This window comes from Mytilus galloprovincialis, chromosome 14 (assembly GCF_965363235.1).
Source record: "Mytilus galloprovincialis chromosome 14, xbMytGall1.hap1.1, whole genome shotgun sequence".
Classification (NCBI taxonomy): Eukaryota; Metazoa; Mollusca; class Bivalvia; order Mytilida; family Mytilidae; genus Mytilus; species Mytilus galloprovincialis.
This window is the reverse complement of record NC_134851.1, coordinates 531,543-552,130: the sequence shown is the minus strand read 5'-3', so window position 1 is coordinate 552,130 and position 20,588 is coordinate 531,543. Positions and strand designations below refer to the sequence as shown.

The following is a 20,588-nucleotide window of genomic DNA, read 5'->3' as shown; positions in this document are numbered from 1 at the left end:
GGTGGTTTCCAACCCATATCTCCATGTATGGCATCATTTGGAGTATATTTACCGACACCCATAAAAAATCTTATGGCTCTATTTTGGACAGCATTGATACACGAGTAATCGCGTGTACCCCCAAATACACGACCCGTAATCAATAACTGACCAGACCATATTGTTGTATAATTTAGAAAATATATCGTGTTGGAAACCACCATATGTTTTACTTTTTACAATTGATAAACCCAAAGCTCTACTTGCTGATTTGGCTACAGCCTTAGCCATTAATTGATAATATGAAAATTCTGTTAATAACAATCCCAAATATTTATAGATTATTGTTGATCATCTCAACGAGATTGATTTTCTCGCTTGAGCTGGAACAGCGAAAGTGAGAAAAGCAATCGAGTTGAGATGACCAATGATAATCTGTTTATCGCTATTTCACCTATGACGACGTTGTCAATTCATGTCAATTTCGTTAGCAACGCCACGTGGCCTCCTTAGTTTCTAGCGATAATTTTTCCATCTCAAGCGAGAAGCATGATATGAAAATTATCACAAAAAAAGATCAAAGGAAAAATGCAAAAAATAGCGATAATGATAGTTACTAACACATTCCATTGTATTGGTACCAATTGTAAAATTACATTCAGTTCTAGGTACAGATGGATTTCTACATTTGCATAATTTTGGACTTATTAATGTTGACATTAAGTCCATTAGTAATACACCAATTGTTAAGAATATCTAACATTTTCTGTAAATCGTTTTCATTTTCCGCCATTAATACCATATCATCAGCATACAATAAAATTGCTATTTTTTCATCATCAATATTTATATATATTATTAGGCACATCATAATGTGGCGGGATTAATTTGAAAGTATTAATTTTAACTTGAAGCAAAAGAAAAACAGTATATTCATTCGGTCCTCACAAACTATGTCAGTGCTACATTTTTGTATTTCATTTCATCCATTGAAATGATGATTACCTATGTTTTACATTTAATTCATTATAAAAAGTGAACTCTTATTAAGGTTTGAATATTTCAATGGGAAAGGCTAATTTTGTAAGGTCACTCGAAAGTGTGAATATGTTCTAAATTGGTCAGACAATACTTGGTCGTGTTTTATAAAGATTTAAGCCCTCGGCTTCGCCTTGGGCTTAAATCTTCATAAAACATGACCAAGTATTGGCTAACCTATAAATATTGCAAATAAATTGCATTTAAGGAACAGTAACTCCAAAATCTGAAAGTTAGTTATAGTGCGAGTAGTCACTGGTTTTCTGTCGTAAATTGATAAACCAAATTTTAAAGTAGAGACACGGTCCGAGCAATGATATAGAGTTTTACTGAAATCAAAGAAGGAGACTCTATGCGGTGTTTAAGGAGCTACAGAACCATTTGTTTTTGATGGGGTGGGAGGCTCAGATGAAATTTGAAGAGAAAAAAACAGAACAGGAGTTTTGACTGAAAAAAGGTAGTATGAGACACTCTGCAAAAAAGGAAGGATGTCAATTAGGGAGCTACCATTTGATTTTTATGGGGGGGTGGGGGGGCGGGGGGGGGGGGGGGCTAGGATGAAAAATGTTGTCCTGCTTTTTTTTTAGTTGTAATCTCTGTCCTGCCTTTTTATTTTTTACTCTATTCGGTCCTGCCTCTTTTTTTACTAGTTATCCTGACTTTTTTTACACAAATTGTCATCCTGCCTTTTTTTTTTTTTTTTACCAAGTTGCTCATCCTGCCTTTTTTTTTACTCAAAACTCCTGTCCTGCCTATTTTTTTTCAAATTTCATCCTAGCCCCCCCTAAAAATCAAATGGTAGCTCCCTAATGTCAAAAAAAGTCATGATAAACTTACAAAAAGATGCAGGACCAAATAGAGTGAAAAATAATAAGGTAGGACAGAGATTTCAATTAAAAAAGGACAACATTTTTCATCCTAGCCTCACTTCTAAAAAATCAAATGTTAACTCTCTTAACAATATAAAAGGGGTTACCTCGTACCAACTCTATACGGTCTTAACAATATAAAAGGGGTAACCTTGCACCAACAGTGCGTTTAAAATGTAGTCATTTGAAGAAACTTTATCCAAAGCTTCAAACAGATTTAGTGTTGTTAGTTTTTATTAAGTTCAAAGAGGGAAAAAATATTACACTTTGTATTAAAGGGATTAAAACTAAGCCTTCAAAGAGACCGCTCTTTATAAATGTATAAGTAAATGAAGTACGGTTGGAATTCGACCGCAAAGTACACAGAGGACTATGTGTATATACACTCTACAGATGATGACCTTGGGCGGTTAGAGGACAAACTAGACACTTATAAAGGATTGGGATGTCTTAGACTTCAACTTTAATCAAATCTTTTTAGCTTTTAAGTATTTTTGAAGATCGCGTGAACACCATAGATCTTACAATTTATTGTAAACATTCGGATTAGAAACTAAATAATAAATGTCTCTAGTCGTCAATACTTTGTCATCATGATGTGACATTTTATTGGGGCTTGATTATCATAACAAAATCGTCGGCATATAAAAAAAAAGATGTGGTATGAATACCAATGAGAAAACACTCCACAAAAGACCAAAGTGACACAAAAGTTAGCAACTATTGGTCACCGTACGACAATGGATGTTCCTTGTAAATTTTCTCTCCTGATCTACAGATATAGTCCTCTCCTTATCCTCCCACTTTCACCTTCCCCTCCCGATATTATTTCTATACCTTTGTCCCCGATATCATAATTCCTTTACCTTTTCCCCCGATATAATTCCTTTACCTCCCCCGATATAATCGCTTTACCTCCCCCCGATATAATCCCATTACCTCCCCCCGATATTATTCCTTTACCTCCCCCGATATAATTCCTTTACCTCCCCCGATATAATCCCTTTATCTCCCCCCTATATAATTCCTTTACCTCCCCCGATATAATCCCGTTACCTTTCCCCCCGATATAATTCATTTTCCTTTAATTTCCTCCCGATATAATTCCTTCACCTCCTCCCGATATAACTCCTTTCCCCCCTCCCCCCCCCCCATATAATCACTTGACCTGCCCCTCTCCGATATAATTCCTTTACCTCATGCCCCCGATATAATCCCTGTACCTTTTCCCCCCGATATATTTCCTTTACCTTTTCTCCCAGATATACCTCCCCCGATATAATTCCTTTACCTCCCCCGATATAATTCCCTTACCTCCTCCGATATAACTCCTTTACCTCCCCCGATATAATCCCTTTATTTCCCCCCGATATAATCCCTTTACCTCCAACCGATATAATCCCTTTACCTCCAACCGATATGATCCCTTAACCTCCCATCGATATAATTCCTTGACCTTCCCCCGATATAATTCCTTTACCTCCACCCCCCCCCCCCCCCCTCCCCAATATGATCCCTTTACCTCCCCCGATATGATCCCTTTACCTCCCACCGATATAATCCCTTTACCTCCCGTCGACATAATTCCTTGACCTTCCCCCGAGATAATCCCTTTACCCCCCCCCCCCCGATTTAATCCCTTTACCCCCCCCCCGATTTAATCCCTTTACCTCCCCCCCCGAAATTATTCCTTTACCTCCCCTCGATATAATTCCTTGACCCTCTCCCGATATAATTCCTTTTCCTCTCCCCGATTAAATCCCTTGACCTTTTCCGCCCGATATAATTCCTTAACCTTTTCCGCCCGATATAATTCCTGCACCTTATGCCCCCGATATAACCCCTTTACCTTTTCTCCCCGATATAATCCCTTTACCTTTTCTCCCCGATATAATTCTTTAACCTTTTCCGCCCGATATAATTCCTGCACCTTTTCTCCCCCATATAATCCCTTTACCTTTTCTAACCGATAGAATCCCTTTACCTTTCTCGATATATTCCATGCACCTTATGACCCCGTTATAATACCTTTACCTTTCCCCCAATATATTCCCTGCACCTCCCCCTATATAATCCCTTTACCTCCCTCTCCCCGATATATTCCCTGCACCTTATACCTTATACCGATATAATTTCTTCACCTTTTCCCCCTGATATAATCCCTTTACCTTTTGCCCCCGATATAAATCCTTTTCAGTCAGCCCTGATATAATCCCTTTATTCAACCCCTGTACCTCCCCTTCCTATATGATGCTTTTTATACCTTTATCTCCCCCCCGGATACATTCCCTTTACCTTTCCCCCCGATATAGTCCCTTGAAGTTAACCTTTTCCCCTGATATAATCCCTTAACTTCCCCACCCCCAACCCCGTTATAAACCCTTTACCTTTTTCAACAAACGATTATATCTTGGTAAGAAGGGGAAGGAACTATATCGGGAGAAAGATTTGAGGTTTATATATCGGGGGGAGGGATGTTAAACAAATCCTGTATATATTATTACATCTCATTTTCGAACCTTAGACCGATTTTGTACCTCTTCCAGGCCAAACAAATTAGTTTTATCTCTATAATTTGTATTACATTGTTATTTTTCTTCTTAATATTTTCTGTTAGAACTATACTGTACTTCACCTCCCTTTAACCCCATAGGATCTCCCCCTCCCCCGATATATTACCTTTACCTTGTCTCCCGATATAGTCCCTTACCCCCCCCCCCCCCCCCCCCCCCCGATATAGTCCCTGTATCTACCCCTGTTATAATCCCTATAATCTGTTAGAACTATACTTTACTTTGCTACTTTACTTTTCAAGTTTTTGGAGAATCTGGATATACTGCTCATGTCTGATTGGGTACGTTTCTACGTAATTTTATGACTCTGGCTTTCATATGATTTGGTAAGATATACAGAAATGTTCCTGTTATACGAATGATTTTACTCGCAATATTTGTTTGTAAAAAGAGCGGCTGACTTTCAAATGTTTGGGTTTGAATGTGGGTTTATAGTGAATCTGGTAAGGGGAATGCAATTTATAAAAGGTTTCTCAATGCGATCAAAGAAATACTTTTTGTTTCCATTCGCTTTGCATGACAGAACATTTTCCCCCCCCCCTTTATTCTCTGCATACGAAGAAAGCAATCGTAAAAATGTCAGACTGTTTTAACCGTTTCTACAATTGAATTACTACACATTTTTTCACCGGTATCCTTTTTGTCTTATTTCATTCGATATGATTTAAATACGGAGATCATGGAGTGTAAAAATCTGACATCAAACATATCATATTTATACATATCTAACAAAGGTATCGATTGGGAAAGATAAAATTGTTTATTTTATTTTGTCTTGTTCGGATGAATACAATTTTATGCTAGGCCAAACAAACATATTTTTCATATAGATTTGACCGTTTGTTTTCCCGTTTGAATGGTTTTACACTAGTCATTTTGGGGGCTTTTATAGCTTGCTGTTCGGTGCCTGTGAGCAGCTTGCTAAAGGCTCCGTGTTGAAGGCCGTACTTTGACGTATAATGGTTTACTTTAAAAAATTGTGACTTGGATGGAGAGTTGTCTAATTGGCACTCATACCACATATCGAGGTATGAAATAGGCAATATTTTTTGGTTTGGCCCATATGATAATTTGATCTTATTTCGGTCGCTAAAAAATCGTCGTAAATGGTTTGGTCAAAATATTAAGAAATCTTGTTTTTTCAGTGTGTTTTCGTTAAAGTCAAATTTACAAAGTTTGGGAGCCATGAAAGCAAAATCAACCGATGAACTAAACATACAAACATTGTACTTAAGAAGTTGACTTGAACGAAAACATAGTGATTGATTGATTGATTGATTGATTGATTGATTGATTGATTGATTGATTGATTGATTGATTGATTGATTGATTGATTGATTGATTGATTGATTGATTGATTGATTGATTGATTGATTGATTGATTGATTGATTGATTGATTGATTGATTGATTGATTGATTGTTGGTGTTTTAACGAAACTTTAAAAAAAAGCGCAACTTTTGAGCGCAACTTTTTGGCTATTTCGTGGCATCCAGTTTTTATTGGTGGGGGAAGCTTCGATAGGAAAACTCATAATCCTATTAAATAAAGATTGGATTGCACGGAGGGCACCCGCACGGGCGAGGTTTGAACTCCCAACCACAGTGTTGACTGGCTAGTGAATACAGTAGTAATACTACTTATACTACTTTGTCATCGAGGCCCCCTTAATCCAACCAATGATAAACTAAACATACAAGCAATGTCCAGACTTTACAAGAAAGAAATTGAAAAACAGACTTCCTATATCAACGTAATATTCTGACACTACTCAAATAAGCTACGACAATACTTTCGTTTCAATTTTCAATGAATGGGTCGTACCTTTTAGCTTGCTCTTAGGACGACACAAATGATATATGTCAAGGTCATCTGCCCGTATAAGGCAGGACGAGACAAATGATATGTCAAGGTCATCTACCCGTATAACACAGGATGACACATATGATATGTCATGGTCATCTGATTGTATAACACAGGACAACACAAATGATATGTCAATGTCATCTGCCCGTATAACGCAGATGACACAAATGATATGTCAAGAACATCTAACCGTTTAACGCAGGATGACAAATGATATATGTCAAGGTCATCTGCCCATAAAACACAGGACGACACAAATTATTTGTCAAGGTCATCTGCCCATATTACACAGGACGACACAAATGATATGTCATGGACATCTGCTCGTATTACGCAGGACGACAGAAATGATATGTCAGTGACATCTGCCCGTTAAGCACAGGATGACAGAAATGATATGTCAGTGTCATCTGCCCGTATAACACAGGATGACACAAATAATATATTAATGTCATCTGCTTGTATAACGCAGGACGACACAAATGATATGTCAAAGTCATCTGCTTGTATAACGCAGGACGACACAAATGATATGTCAAGGTCATCTACCCGTATAACACAGGATGACACATATGATATGTCATGGTCATCTGATTGTATAACACAGGACGACACAAATGATATGTCAATGTCATCTGCCCGTATAACGCAGATGACACAAATGGTATGTCAAGGTCATCAAACCGTTTAACGCAGGATGACAAATGATATATGTCAAGGTCATTTGCCCATATAACACAGGACGACACAAATGATTTGTCAAGGTCATCTGCCCATATAACACAGGACGACACAAATGATATGTCATGGACATCTGCTCGTATTACGCAGGACGACAGAAATGATATGTCAGTGACATCTGCCCGTTAAGCACAGGATGACAGAAATGATATGTCATGGTCATCTGCTCGTATAACGCAGGATGACAGAAATACTATGTCAGTGTCATCTGCCCGTATAACACAGGATGACACAAATAATATATTAATGTCATCTGCTTGTATAACGCAGGACGACACAAATGATATGTCAAAGTCATCTGCTCGTATAAAGCAGGATGACACAAATGATATGTCATGGTCATCTGCTCGTATAACGCAAGACGACAGAAATGATATGTCAGTGTCATCTGCCCGTATAACGCAGGACGAAACAAATGATATGTCAAAGTCATCTGACGTAAAAAAAAAAAAAAAGAACAGGATGACACAAATGATGTCAAGGTCATTTGCCCGTAGAACGCAAGACGACACACAAATTCATCTGTCCGTATAACGCAGGACGACACAAATGATGTCGTAGGTCATCTGCCCGTAAAACACAGGACGACACAATTGATATTCAAAGGTCATCTGCTTGCATAACGCCGGATGACACAAATGATATATCAAGGTCATCTGCCCGTTTAACACAGGATGAAACATATATATGATAAGTCATGGTCATCTGCTTGTATAACGCAGGACGACACAAATGATATGTCAAGGTCATCTGCCCGTAAAACGCAGGACGACACAAATGATATTACAAGGTCATCTGCCCTTATAAGGCAGGGCGACACAAATGATATGCGAAGGTCATCTGCCCGTATAAGGCAGGACGACACAAATGATATGTCAAGCTCATCTGCCCATATAACACAGGATGACACAAATGATATGTCAAGGTCATCAGTCCGTATAAGGCAGGACGACACAAATGATATATGTCAAGGTCATCTGTCCGTATAAGACAGGACGACACAAATGATTTCGAAGGTCATCTGTTTGTATAACGTCGGATGACACAAATGATATATCAAGGTCATCTGCCCGTTTAACGCAGGATGAAACATATATATGATAAGTCATGGTCATCTGCTTGTATAACGCAGGACGATGCAAATGATATGTGAAGGTCATCTGCCCCTATAATGCAGGACGACACAATTGATATGTCAAGGCCATCTCCCCGTATAACGCAGGAAGACACGAATGATATTCAAAGGTCATCTGCTTGTATAACGCAGGATGACACAAATGATATATCCAGGTCATCTGCCCGTTTAACGCAGGATGACACATATATATGATATGTCATGGTCATCTGCTTGTTTAACGCAGGACGACAAAAATGATATGTGAATATAAAAAAAGATGTGGTATGATTGCCAATGAGACAACTATCCACAAAGACCAAAAGGACACAGACATTGACAACTATAGGTCACCGTACGGCCTTCAACAATGAGCAAAGCCCATACCGCATAGTCAGCTATAAAAGGCCCCGATAAGACAATGTAAAACAATTCAAACGAGAAAACTAACGGCCTTATTTATGTAAACAAATGAACGAAAAACAAATAAGTGAAGGTCATCTGCCCCTATAATGCAGGACGACACAACTGATATATCAACGTCATCTGCCCGTATAACGCAGGACGACACAAATGATATTTCAAACGACACAAACTATATTTCAAGGTCATCTGCCCTTAAAACGCAGGATGACACAAATGATATGTCAAGGTCATCCATCAGTATAAGGCAGGACGACACAAAGGATATGTCAAGTTCATCTGCCCGTTTAACACAGGATGACACAAATGATAGTGCAAGGTCATCTGCCCGTATAACACAAGACGACACACATGATATGTCAATGGCATCTGCCCGTATAACACAGGATGACACAAATGATATGTCAATGTCATCTTCCCGTATAACGCAGGATGACACAAATGATATGTCAAGGTCATCTAACCGTTTAACGCAGGATGACACAAATGATAAATGACAAGGTCATCTGCCCATATAACACAGGACGACACAAATTATATGTCAAGGTCATCTGCCCATATGACACAGTACGACACAAATGATATGTCATGGTCATCTCCTCGTATAACGCAGGACGACAGAAATGATATGTCAGTGTCATCTGCCCGTTAAACACAGGATGACACAAATGATATGTCAGTGTTATCTGACCGTATAACACAGGATGACACAAATGATATATGTCAAGGTCATCTGCCCGTATAACGCACACATCATTGACATATCCATAGAAAACACGTGTTGGGAGAGACTTAAAACAAACCATGAAAAGAAGTATTATAAACTCCACCCCCCCCCCCCCCACCCCTTCCCCCCAAAGAAAAAAAAACAAAAAAACTCCAAGGAAAATTCAAAATGTAAGGTCTCTAATTAAATGGAACAACATCAAAAGCTCAAACACACCAAACGTGTGGAAAATAAATGTCATATTCCTGACTCGGTACATGCATTTTATCATCTTTTAATTAGATTGGCATTTTATAATGTAGAAAATGCTGGATTAAGCCTGGTTTTATAGCTAGCTAAACCTATCACTGCATTTATTCCAGGATATAGAAAAATAAAAGGATGTGGTATCATAATCATACACGATTGCCAGTGAGACAACTATCCACCAGAGATCAAAAACAACGTAAATTTTAGCCAGTAGCAGTTATCGACAATGAGCAAAACTAATACCACATATTCATTTGCAAAAGGTCGTATACGTTTTTAATCAAATCGCGTATTTCTGATGATGTAACAATATTCTTATAGTAGATTTTGGCATTAGTATAAATGACCAAAAGTACTTACCCAAAAAAAATATTTTAGACGGAAAATTATGTTGTGTTGTTATAGATATAAATTATCTAATTTGTTCAATTATATCTTTAAATGCTAATCTTTGTTTTTGAATATACCAAAAATGCGAAAGTAATATATCAATAAACTGAAATTAATTTTTAACCTTTCTTTTATATGAATTTACTGCAAAATGAGGGCAAGTTTAATATATGATCATTAAATACGTACACATCTTGATGTATAATCATCAAATAAAAGCTGTTTTAGGGTGATATTATGTACACAAACCAACAAAGACTTAGAAAACAAGTACCTGCCTTTTGATCCGAAGGTAATTGAATGGAGAAAAAGGGAAGCTTTGTGTGCCAACATCAAATATACCCTTAGATAAAGCTTTCAGATGACCAGTTAAATAGAGTTTAATTCCCTTTCTTTTTCTTTGAACTTATAAATGTTATTTAAAATCTCCATTGAAAGTAAAGAATAAGCCGCTGGATCTCAATGACGGAGACACTCCTCCCCAACAACGCCCCTTGTATTATTCCCTAACAACGCCCCCTTTTATTCATTCTTTGTGCTAAGTTTTTTAATAACGATAAATTCATGAATATACAGCTTCAAAAGAAGGAAACCTCTGTTGAATTAATATGTGACCGTCTTTGAAGTCTGTGGTAGCTGTTATCAAAAGTAATATCTAATAAAATAAACATATTAATAAGAAAGGTCAGCACTTTGTGTCTATTGTATTTTCAGTCTTGGGTTTTTTTCTCGTCCTAAGTACCGATTTCGTGAGTCAAACCCTTGTCAGCTCAGTGGCGGATGCAGGAATTTTCGAAAGGGGGGGTGCTAGCCCAGGGCAAAGGGGGGGTGCAGGGGGGGTGCAAACATATGTCCCGATTCAAATGCATTGATCGGCCAAAATAAAGGGGGGGTGCGGACCCCCGGAACCCCCCCTCTGGATCCGCCACTGCAGCTGATTATAACATATGTTTTCTAGTGTTGTACTGTTACACCACTGTCCTAGTTTCGGTGCAGAGTAAATTCAGGGGCGGATCCAGCCATTTTAAAAGGGGGTGTTCCTAACCCAGGACAAAGAAGGGGGTCCAACTACGTGTCCCCATTCAAATGCCATGATCGTCCAAAAAAATGGGGGTTCCAACCCCCGGTCCCCCCCCCCCCCCCCCCCCACTGGATCTGCCATTGAAATTGTATGGTAGTACCGTGTTTGGTGTGTAATCACTTGTACAGTAGAGCCTTGTTTGATATGAAATAAATAATACGATAATACCTGGTTCTATGCATTGCTCGATGTGCATCAAATTGTGCAATAATGCCTTGAGTGATTGGCAGTAAATTGTGCAGACATACCTTGATCGATGGACAGTAAATTGTACATAAATGCCTTGTTCTATGTGTAGTATATTTTGCAGTAGTGACTTGCTCGATGTGAAATAACTTTTATAGTAGAGCCTTGTTTAATATGCAATAAATAGTACGGTAATACCTTGTTCTGTGCCTTGCTTGATGTGCAGTAAAATGTGTAGTATTGCCTTGATCGATGGGCATTAAATCGTACAGAAATGCCTTCCTCGATATGCAGTAAATTGTGCAGTAATGCCTTGATCGATGGACAGTAAATTGTACAGAAATGCCTTGTTTTATGTGCAGTATTTTTTGCAGTAATGCCTTGATCGATGGACAGTAAATTGTATAAAAATGCCTTGTTCTAAGTGCAGTATTTTTTGCAGTAGTGTCTTGTTCGATGTGAAATAACTTGTACAGTAGAGCCTTGTTTAATATGCAATAAATAGTACGGTAATACCTTGTTCTGTGCCTTGTTTGATGTGCAGTAAATTGTGCAGTAATGCCTTGATCGATGGGCAGTAAATTGTACAGTAATGCCTTGATCGATGGACAGTAAATTGTGCAGTAATGCCTTGATCGATGGACAGTAAATTGTATAGAAATGCCTTGTTCTGTGTGCAGTATTTTTTGCAGTAGTGACTTGTTCGATATGAAAGAACTTGTACAGTAGAGCCTTGTTTAATATGCAATAAATAGTACGGTAATACCTTGGTCTGTGCCTTGTTCGATGTGCAGTAAATTGTGCAGTAATGCCTTGATCGATGGGCAGTAAATTGTGCAGAAATGCCTTGTTCTAAGTGCAGTATTTTTTGCAGTAAATTGTGCAGTAATGCCTTGATCGATGGGCAGTAAATTGTTCAGTAATGCTTTGATCGATGGGCGGTAAATTGTACAGAAATGCCTTGATTGATTGGCAGTAAATTGCGCAGTAATGCCTTGATCGATGGGCAGTAAATTGTGCAGTAATGCCTTGATCGATGGGCAGTAAATTTGCAGTTATGCCTTGATCGATGGGCAGTAAATTGTACAGAAACGCCTTGATCGATGGGCAGTAAATTTGCAGTTATGCCTTGATCGATGGCCAGTAAATTGTACAGAAATGCTTTGATCGATGGGCAGTAAATTTGCAGTTATGCTTTGATCGATGGGCAGTAAATTTGCAGTTATGCCTTGATCGATGGGCAGTAAATTGTACAGAAATGCCTTGATCGATGGGCAGTAAATTGTACAAAAATGCCTTGTTCTATGTTCAGGTTTTTTTGCAGTAGTGTCTTGTTCGGTGTGCAGTATTTGTACAGTCACGTCTTGTTTGGTGTAAAGTAAATTGTACATTCATGCCTTGTTTGGTGTGCATGCAGTATTTGTACAGTCATGCCTTGTTTTGGTGTAAAGTTAATTGTACAGTAGTGCCTTGTTCGGTGTGCATGCAGTATTTGTACAGTCATGCCTTGATTTGGTGTAAAGTAAATTGTACAGTAGTGCCTTGTTCGGTGTGCATGCAGTATTTGTACAGTCATGCCTTGTTGCTTTGGTGTAAAGTAAATTGTACAATAGTGCCTTGTTCGGTGTGCATGCAGTATTTCGACAGTCATGCATGTCTTGTTTTGGTATACAGTAAATTGTACAATAGTGCCTTGTTCGGTGTGCATGCAGTATTTGTACAGTCATGCATGTCTTGTTTTGGTATACAGTAAATTGTACAAAAGTGCCTTGTTCGGTGTGCAGTAATTGTACAGAAGCACTTTCTTCTCTGTGGAGTAATTCATACAGTAAACCCTGAACGGTAAGAACTTATTTTGACCCTTGAACGTCAAGACTTCTTTTTGACCCCTGAACGGTAATATTAGTACTTTATTTTTACCCCAGGGGTATATATGTTTTGTATGTTGCAAGTCTGCCTGTTGAACGCTAATGGTAAGACATCATTTTGACCCCTTAACGTCACGATCTTTTTGTCCCATGAACGGAAAGACTTCTTTTTGACCCTTGACCGCAAGTCTACCATTTAAAACCTAACGGTTAAGCTTCATTTTTACGCCTGAACAGCAAGACTTCCTATTGATTCCTGAATGGTAGGACCTCATTTTGACCCCTTTAGGTCACGACTTCCTTTTAAACCCTGAAAGGTAAGACTTCATTATGACCACTGAGCGGCAATATTTCCTCATTTAAAACTGACCGTTACAACTTCCTTTTGAACACCCTTTTTGTATGTGTATGCTTATTTCATCAATAAACGGGATTCAAATGGAAGTCTCTCCTTTTGAACATAGAACCAACGTCTTTGTTATTCATAGTATTACATTATGGGATCATAATGTCCATTAGAACTGAAAGCCTATCGACAATGGAATTGATCAACCCAATGAGTAAAAGTGATAAAATGTACCAAATGCAAAATTACAATAATTAAGTCATGTAATGCACTGAATGTGCATTTGGAAAATAAATGTGTCTCATCAGTGGTGATCGGAACCAAGCATGGTTAAACCGAAAGAATTGTGTGTTGGGAAGTAATACATAAAACTACGACTAACAAAAAAACACTGCACTGGCGGGATAACTTCAGATTTTTGTCGGCTTAAACAAGTGGAGTTGTCTGGATTTGTTTTAAACAAGAGATAAACAACATGCAAAAAGAGAGGCAAGAAATAACAAAGGGACATTCAAGGTCGAAATAAACGACAAACTCCCCGACAGTTCCAGTTCCGATCCGAATACAAGTCCGCATTCTACCCTACACTAATTGATGGAGTAAAGGAAAAAAGTTCCGGAACGGAAACGATCATTGTGCGGAGTTTGCTGAAACAGTAGTAGTCAGACTCCGCAACCCAACCAACAACTATGGCTGATATCAGGAAGGGTAATCAGATCCAGCTCAACATGGGCACCCGTCGTGATGCTCGTGTTAGTTCAAACCCGTTAATAAGTCAAATTTGGTAGGTCACATTCAACGGGATTGTAGTTTTGAACATATTCGCTATCATCTGTGAAACGGATAGTCCATAACGGTATCCAACTCGTGATGGCGTCCGTGAAATTTACGATGGGCTAATTTCAGCTTCACTACATTGAGCAGCAACCTCTATCAAGGAAATCATCATAGGAAATACAAGCCCTTGCAACTTATATCAAATGGGATAACTTTAAATAATTTTATATTTATTAGAAAAACAAAAAATAAAGAACAATTCAAAGCACTAGTTTCCATAGAGAACTTCTTTCAAAGAATACTTTCATTTTCAAGAAAAAAAAAAGTGTCGGAATAATCATCTATGCCATCCACGACAATTTTCATGAGATGAAAACTTTTCACTTTTGTGCATGATAACAATAGGTTTGTGTCGACTTAAACATACTAGTAGTGTCTTTTTGTTGTTGGGATGTACAAGTACCCGTTCACGTCCACTTGTATTTTTAGCAATCTGATGAGTTAAGCCTTTTCTCGCTTACATGTTTAACCCCGCCACTATCTGTTTGAATGTGTCTATCCAAAGTCAGGAGCCTGTAATTCAGTGGTTGTCGTTTGTTTAAGAGTTTCATATTTGTTTTTCGTTCAATTTTTGTACATAAAAAAGTCCGTTAGTTTTCTCGTTTGATTTTTTTAACATTGTTATTTCGGGGCCTTTTGTAGCTTACTATCCGGTATGGGCTTTGTTGAAGGATGACGGTGACCTAAAATTGTTAATTTCGATGTCATTTTGGTCTCTTGTGGAGAGTTGTCTAAGTGGCAATCATACCACATCTTCTTTTTTATAGGTTGCCTAAAATAATATTGAAAATGATTTCTTTAAAGTTTATATAAATAAATATTTATTAAAAAACAAAACAGCAGTATAAAAGCACTAATTTCCATAAAGCACTTTTGTAAGAGACTATTTTCACTTTTCAAGATGAGATATCGACACTGTCGTCGAAACTGTCGGATTCATCATCGATGCCATCCACATCAACATCTTCGTCTTCTGATTGGTCTCTTTCAACTTCCGTTTCTTGATCTTTTACGCGTTTTGTATCGTGTGTTTTTAAATGTTTACTCAAATGATCACTCCTCATAAATCGTTTACCACATTCTTTACAGCCAAATCTCTTTTCACCCGTATGAGTTCGCAAATGTCGTTGAAGTTCGTCAGATCTTGTGAAACTTTTCCCACAAAATAACCAGTTACAGACGAATGGACGTTCCCCAGAATGCCATCGTAAATGTGCTTTTAAATGTGACGTTTTACCATAAACCTTTCCACATCCGGGTATGTGACAAATATGTTGTTTCTTTTTAGAAGGGTTATCAGATCCTTTAGAGTTTTGACAGTTTGGACACCTGCAGCGACGACACCGTCGGGTCGGTGCTATTATAGGCCGGACATTTTGTAGCATAGTAGCAAGCTGATTTCGGTATTGTATGTCCCCAATTCTACCTGACACAGCCATCTCAGACGCTCCAAAAAGTTTTATTTCCGGTAACTGAGTTTGGGGAGACTGCACGCTCCACCACGGTATTTCAGCTTCCGTTGCAGCTGGTGGCGACATTTGTTGTGAAGATATCGACATTCCAGGTGATGGCAACGGTGTCATTTGTGGTGATCGTAACAAAACATTAGAAGTCGGATGACTAATTTGACCTCTTGTTGCAATCATGTTTTCATGGCGCATCCGCGCTTGGTGCATTTCATAACTAAAATGTTCCCTTTGTAATTGCATTTCTCTTTGGATTTTCATATCGTGATAGTTTTGTGAGTTGATTTGTTGGGTGAGCTGATGTAATGGCGGTCTCATTTGTGATGTCATTTCCGGTAAACTATTACATTGCCAGTTTGTTTGCATACTATTCGGTGTTGGTTGTACAAGTCTTTGATCACAATTAATCCGTTGGGGAGGAGGCATATCAGCACATAAATAACGAAGTTCACTTCCAAAATTTTCTGCTACATGGCTCTGAAATTTATAAAAAAAAAAATTTAAATAAATTGCTCGATGAAGTAAACTAAACAAGATTATGAAAATGAAAAACAAAATGTCCAATAGAATATTCGATAGGTGATTATTTGTTCAACGGCCAGTGGCAAATATTTCATGCATATTCAGAACGAAAAAACACAGCAGTAGTATACTTAGTTATACCGTACTGGCATGACTGGTTTTGCCAAGATGAATGGTGGCACATTCAGGACTGATTGATGTGAAGCTTTTAATGGCGTATATTGCGTATATTGCTTGCATTAAAAATCAAGAACATGTTAAGATGTTAATAGAAGCATGCCTTGTTAAAAATCGACACGCAGAGTCGTATTTTCATCCATATATATGTAATGGTCAGAAGGAGAAATGTCACCCAACCTATCTACACAGTATTCTGACATTGAAAAAAAACCAAAACACTAACATCGTGCTTAGTGGAGAAGCAACAAATTATATTATATGTAGTCCGAATTGTGGTCGGAAAAGAGGCGAATAGTCGTAATAGAGGATAGCAGGCTGACACATGACCTCCTATGGTTTTTTTAAAGAAGGATGTGTTATACAAGGACAGAATCAACATACCCTAGATGTAAGAAAAACAAAAATAATAAATAACAATATTTCTCCTAATCATTTTATACAAAGCAATCTTTCTTTGAAGGAATATTTGATATTGTGAAAGTTCAAAAAGATATACTTTAAATCGACTCGATCTAACATTGAATATTATCTCGTTTATTGAATTTCATTGAAGTCTCGAATTTCAAACTTGATACCATCCAAATTTAGAATTTAGAATCAGAATTTGCAGGTCGCATTTCAGTTGATTTGTGAAGTCGTCAATATCTATCCCTCTTGCTTAGCCCCACCACATACCCCGGGGCCCTCGTCACCGACACTTTTTCAATTTCCTTTCGAAATTCGTTAGTTTTCTCGTTTGAATTATTGTACTTTGTCATTTTGGGGCCTTTTATAGCTGACTATGCTGTATTGGCTTTGCTCATTGTTGAAGGCCGTACAGTTACCTATAGTTGTTAATTTCTGTATCATTTTGGTATCTTGTAGTGAGTTGTTTCTTTGGCAATCATACCACATCTTTCTTCTTTTTTTATATTAGATGAAAAGTACAATGGAATAGAAATGCAATGTGTTAGTATTTCAGCAAGTGTGTCCTCCTGAATAAAATTAAAATTGTTTTTTGTTCTTGTTTTTATTGTATATTTATGTTTATTTATAATATAAAAGATATATCATATAGTTGATAATTTTGTTTAATTAATTTGATCAATCTATTTAATCTAAAATATCTCATGTATTATTTTCTCTCACATGTATTATTTTTTTTTAAGTAAAAAGGTTTACCATGGAATCAAGTGTCAATATTAATACGTTATATTGTTTATCGTAAAAGCGAAATGTTTTAATACAAATATTTATGACTGCGTGTGGTCCAGACTCTTTTAAAGGAGAAAACAATAGTAATTCAACTTCTAAAAGCGTATATGTGTTTTTGATATATTAATCTAAATTTTAACGATTTTGATAATGATGACAAATTCATTTTTCTAACGTCACATGACTTTATACAACTATTTTTAACATAAATGTTTCATCTCAGAATATATATATATATATTATGTATAGTAGAAAATTTATATATATTAATTTATTGACATGTACTTTTTTAAGACTGTGCATGGATGTTTATTGGATTTAAAAAAAGGTTACAATAAATGTGATTTTCTTCTAAAATATTGATTGTTAGTTGCTTAAAGTCCAGTGGCAAATATTTCATGCATGTTCAGGTCTTTTGAAATAAAGATAGAATAAATCACAAAGGAGAAACAAGTTTTAAAATGTTCACATTCAATAATTACTCTTTGGTTGTATAACAGGTGCGATTTCACGCGAGATTTCACGCTGTGTTTTCACACTTAATATAAATGATATTATTTATTCGACACCATTTTACCAAAGGCATATTTACAAACATTTAGCTCAACTGTTAGGTTTCAATTAGGTTTTTTACGTTTATATAAAGATAACCTCTAGGGAGTATAAGGTCACACTTTGATGTTAAGGAGGGCAAAATTGATATTTAGTTGAATGAGTTATAACAAAATGTGTCTAAAATTTATAAATTCCGTCGAACTGTTTTATCACACTAAACAGCGATGTGAAAATTTAAATCATTTTATTTTTTTTTCAATATTAATATGCATGGAGTTTATTGATAAATAAGTCATATAGGTAAATAATATTTCATATACTATAAAACCTGGAGTAGATGTTTAATTGTCTGTTTCCAAAATATCGTGTATTAGACATTTTGTACTTTTATATAATTTGAATAATAATTTAGGGAGAAAATCAAGGGCACTCTTTTTGTTGGAAAAAATTGTTGATTATTTGGGGAATCACTGGATCGGGCCCCCTCTTAAGCATTTAGTGCCCCTACCCCCTTATTCATGAAAATGTATGGGTCCGCCAATAAATAGATACATTACATATTAATAGAACCCTACACCATAGCTCAATACTTAATAAAATAATAACACATGATAGATTATTTTGCATTCTTGTCATTTTTCAAAAAGATACACAATTTATATTGTCTTCAATCTTATTGGAAAAGTCCAAAACAAAAATTAGATGCAATCTTTAATATATAAATTACCCTTATTAAGTTATTTGAACCTGTAAATATAGTATGATATAAAGCTCAAATTAATTTAGAGCTTTAAAGGACTGATCTAAAACTTCCTAAATGATGCAGTTTATACAAATAGTTTTAATGTGTCAATTTTTTTTAGTGGTCTGGTACGTATTTTTCATTTATATGCATATATATATATTTACCCAAAAACATAATGTTAAATCAGATTAATGATATTTTTTTCTTTTGAAACAATTATTAGTTTTTCAATTATCATATTTTGCCAAAGCATCAAGTAAAATACCGCACAAAATTTATTGCTAAAATAATGAGAAAACAGAATGAATTAATTTAACATTTCATTTATTAATGCAGCCTTCTGTAAAATTTGTTTTACTGATACTCGTTGTAATAAAACAATTAGTATTCTATAATAATCATTCAACAGGGTCGCGCGACGGTTATGTCATGTAACGTCACGCGCGGTTATGTCATTTAACGTCACGAGCAATGATGTCATCACATACAAATGTCACGCGCTTTGTTAAATAATACTTAATTATTCTTGAATTCTTGACAAGTTATAAAGTAATTTTTCATATTAATTTTTGTGTTTAATTTTAAAAATACAATAAATGATTATTTGTTTATGGGGAGCTGCCTCGTTTGGGTTATTTAACCATTTACACCTGACACCACCTCCAATTAAACAATTATCAGAAACCCTACAAACAATTAATTAATCAATCAAAACAAAGTAATTGATTTCTTAAAACCTGAGACTACTATAACACACTATTAAAACGAAACAATCAATTAAAAGAGGGTAATCAATTAAATTAAAAATTTAAAAGTTTTCAATATTTTTATTTTGTTTGAAAAAATTATTTAAACTGATAGATCCATAAGTGGTGCTATATATTTTTATACGAATACGAATATTTTTAATAGCATTACAAAGTGAAAAAGTTCATCAACTTGCTATTTTGTTTTTAAAAAGTAATGTACTACATGTTATTGTAGAAACAGTAAACCCCTATTAAAGAACTACAATTATAATTCATTAAAGTGTTATTATACAGGTAATAAGCAGATCCATACTAAAGAACTACCGTTAATATCCATATTAATTAATATTATAATACGTTTAGTAAATATTTCAAATCTTACCGGAAAATAATGCAGAGCTTGAGGAGTAGCAATAACCGTCGCCATCATTTATAATTACTCCAACTATTCATCAGACATCTAAATACCGAAGTGTGATTTTTGGCAATATACAACGACATTAAATGTGTAATAGCTCGTTAAAACGTATATTCCCCTCCCAAAACTCCGCATTTTTCTCATGAAATAGTGTATTAAACTTATTACCTTAGATCTTCCGTCAGCCAATCGTATCGTGTTATTATCGCTTTGATGTTTACCGCCGGCCAATTGTAATCAATATTAAGGAGGGTTTTAGGATATTAAATCCTTTCAGCCCATATGCTTCTTAAGAAAGATTGTTGACACGTATAATAGCAGCGATTATGTATTGTTATTTCTGAGGTTGTCCGGGGCGGGGAACTAATCGCCTCGCGGCCAGTTTACACATACAAATAATTGGATCTAAAACATCAAAGGAATTTACCGACACTTTATTCAGGTGTAAAAGGCACGTGGTATATCTTTCATTT

The 20,588-nt window shown here is 36.3% G+C and overlaps 1 protein-coding gene across 1 annotated transcript; it reads right to left on the bottom strand.

Annotated features, from left to right (window-relative positions):
• Window positions 1-15,090: 15,090 nt before the first annotated feature.
• LOC143059689 (uncharacterized) lies at window positions 15,091-20,256 on the bottom strand. The gene is made up of 2 exons (XM_076233229.1): window positions 20,080-20,256; window positions 15,091-16,229 (listed from the first exon to the last, which is right to left on the bottom strand). Exons 1-2 carry the CDS (start codon window positions 20,125-20,127, stop codon window positions 15,183-15,185), a joined length of 1,095 nt encoding a protein of 364 aa, XP_076089344.1. The 5' UTR covers window positions 20,128-20,256; the 3' UTR covers window positions 15,091-15,182.
• Window positions 20,257-20,588: the final 332 nt, after the last annotated feature.

What these genes read in the sequence shown, in the direction of transcription:
- LOC143059689 (XM_076233229.1), bottom strand. Translation starts at nt 20,127, where the DNA reads ATGATGGCGACGGTTATTGCTACTCCTCAAGCTCTGCATTATTTTCCG. An exon ending in AAGCTCTGCATTATTTTCCG is followed by an intron (nt 16,230 to 20,079) that starts GTAAGATTTGAA and finishes TATAAATTTCAG; the next exon opens with AGCCATGTAGCAGAAAATTT.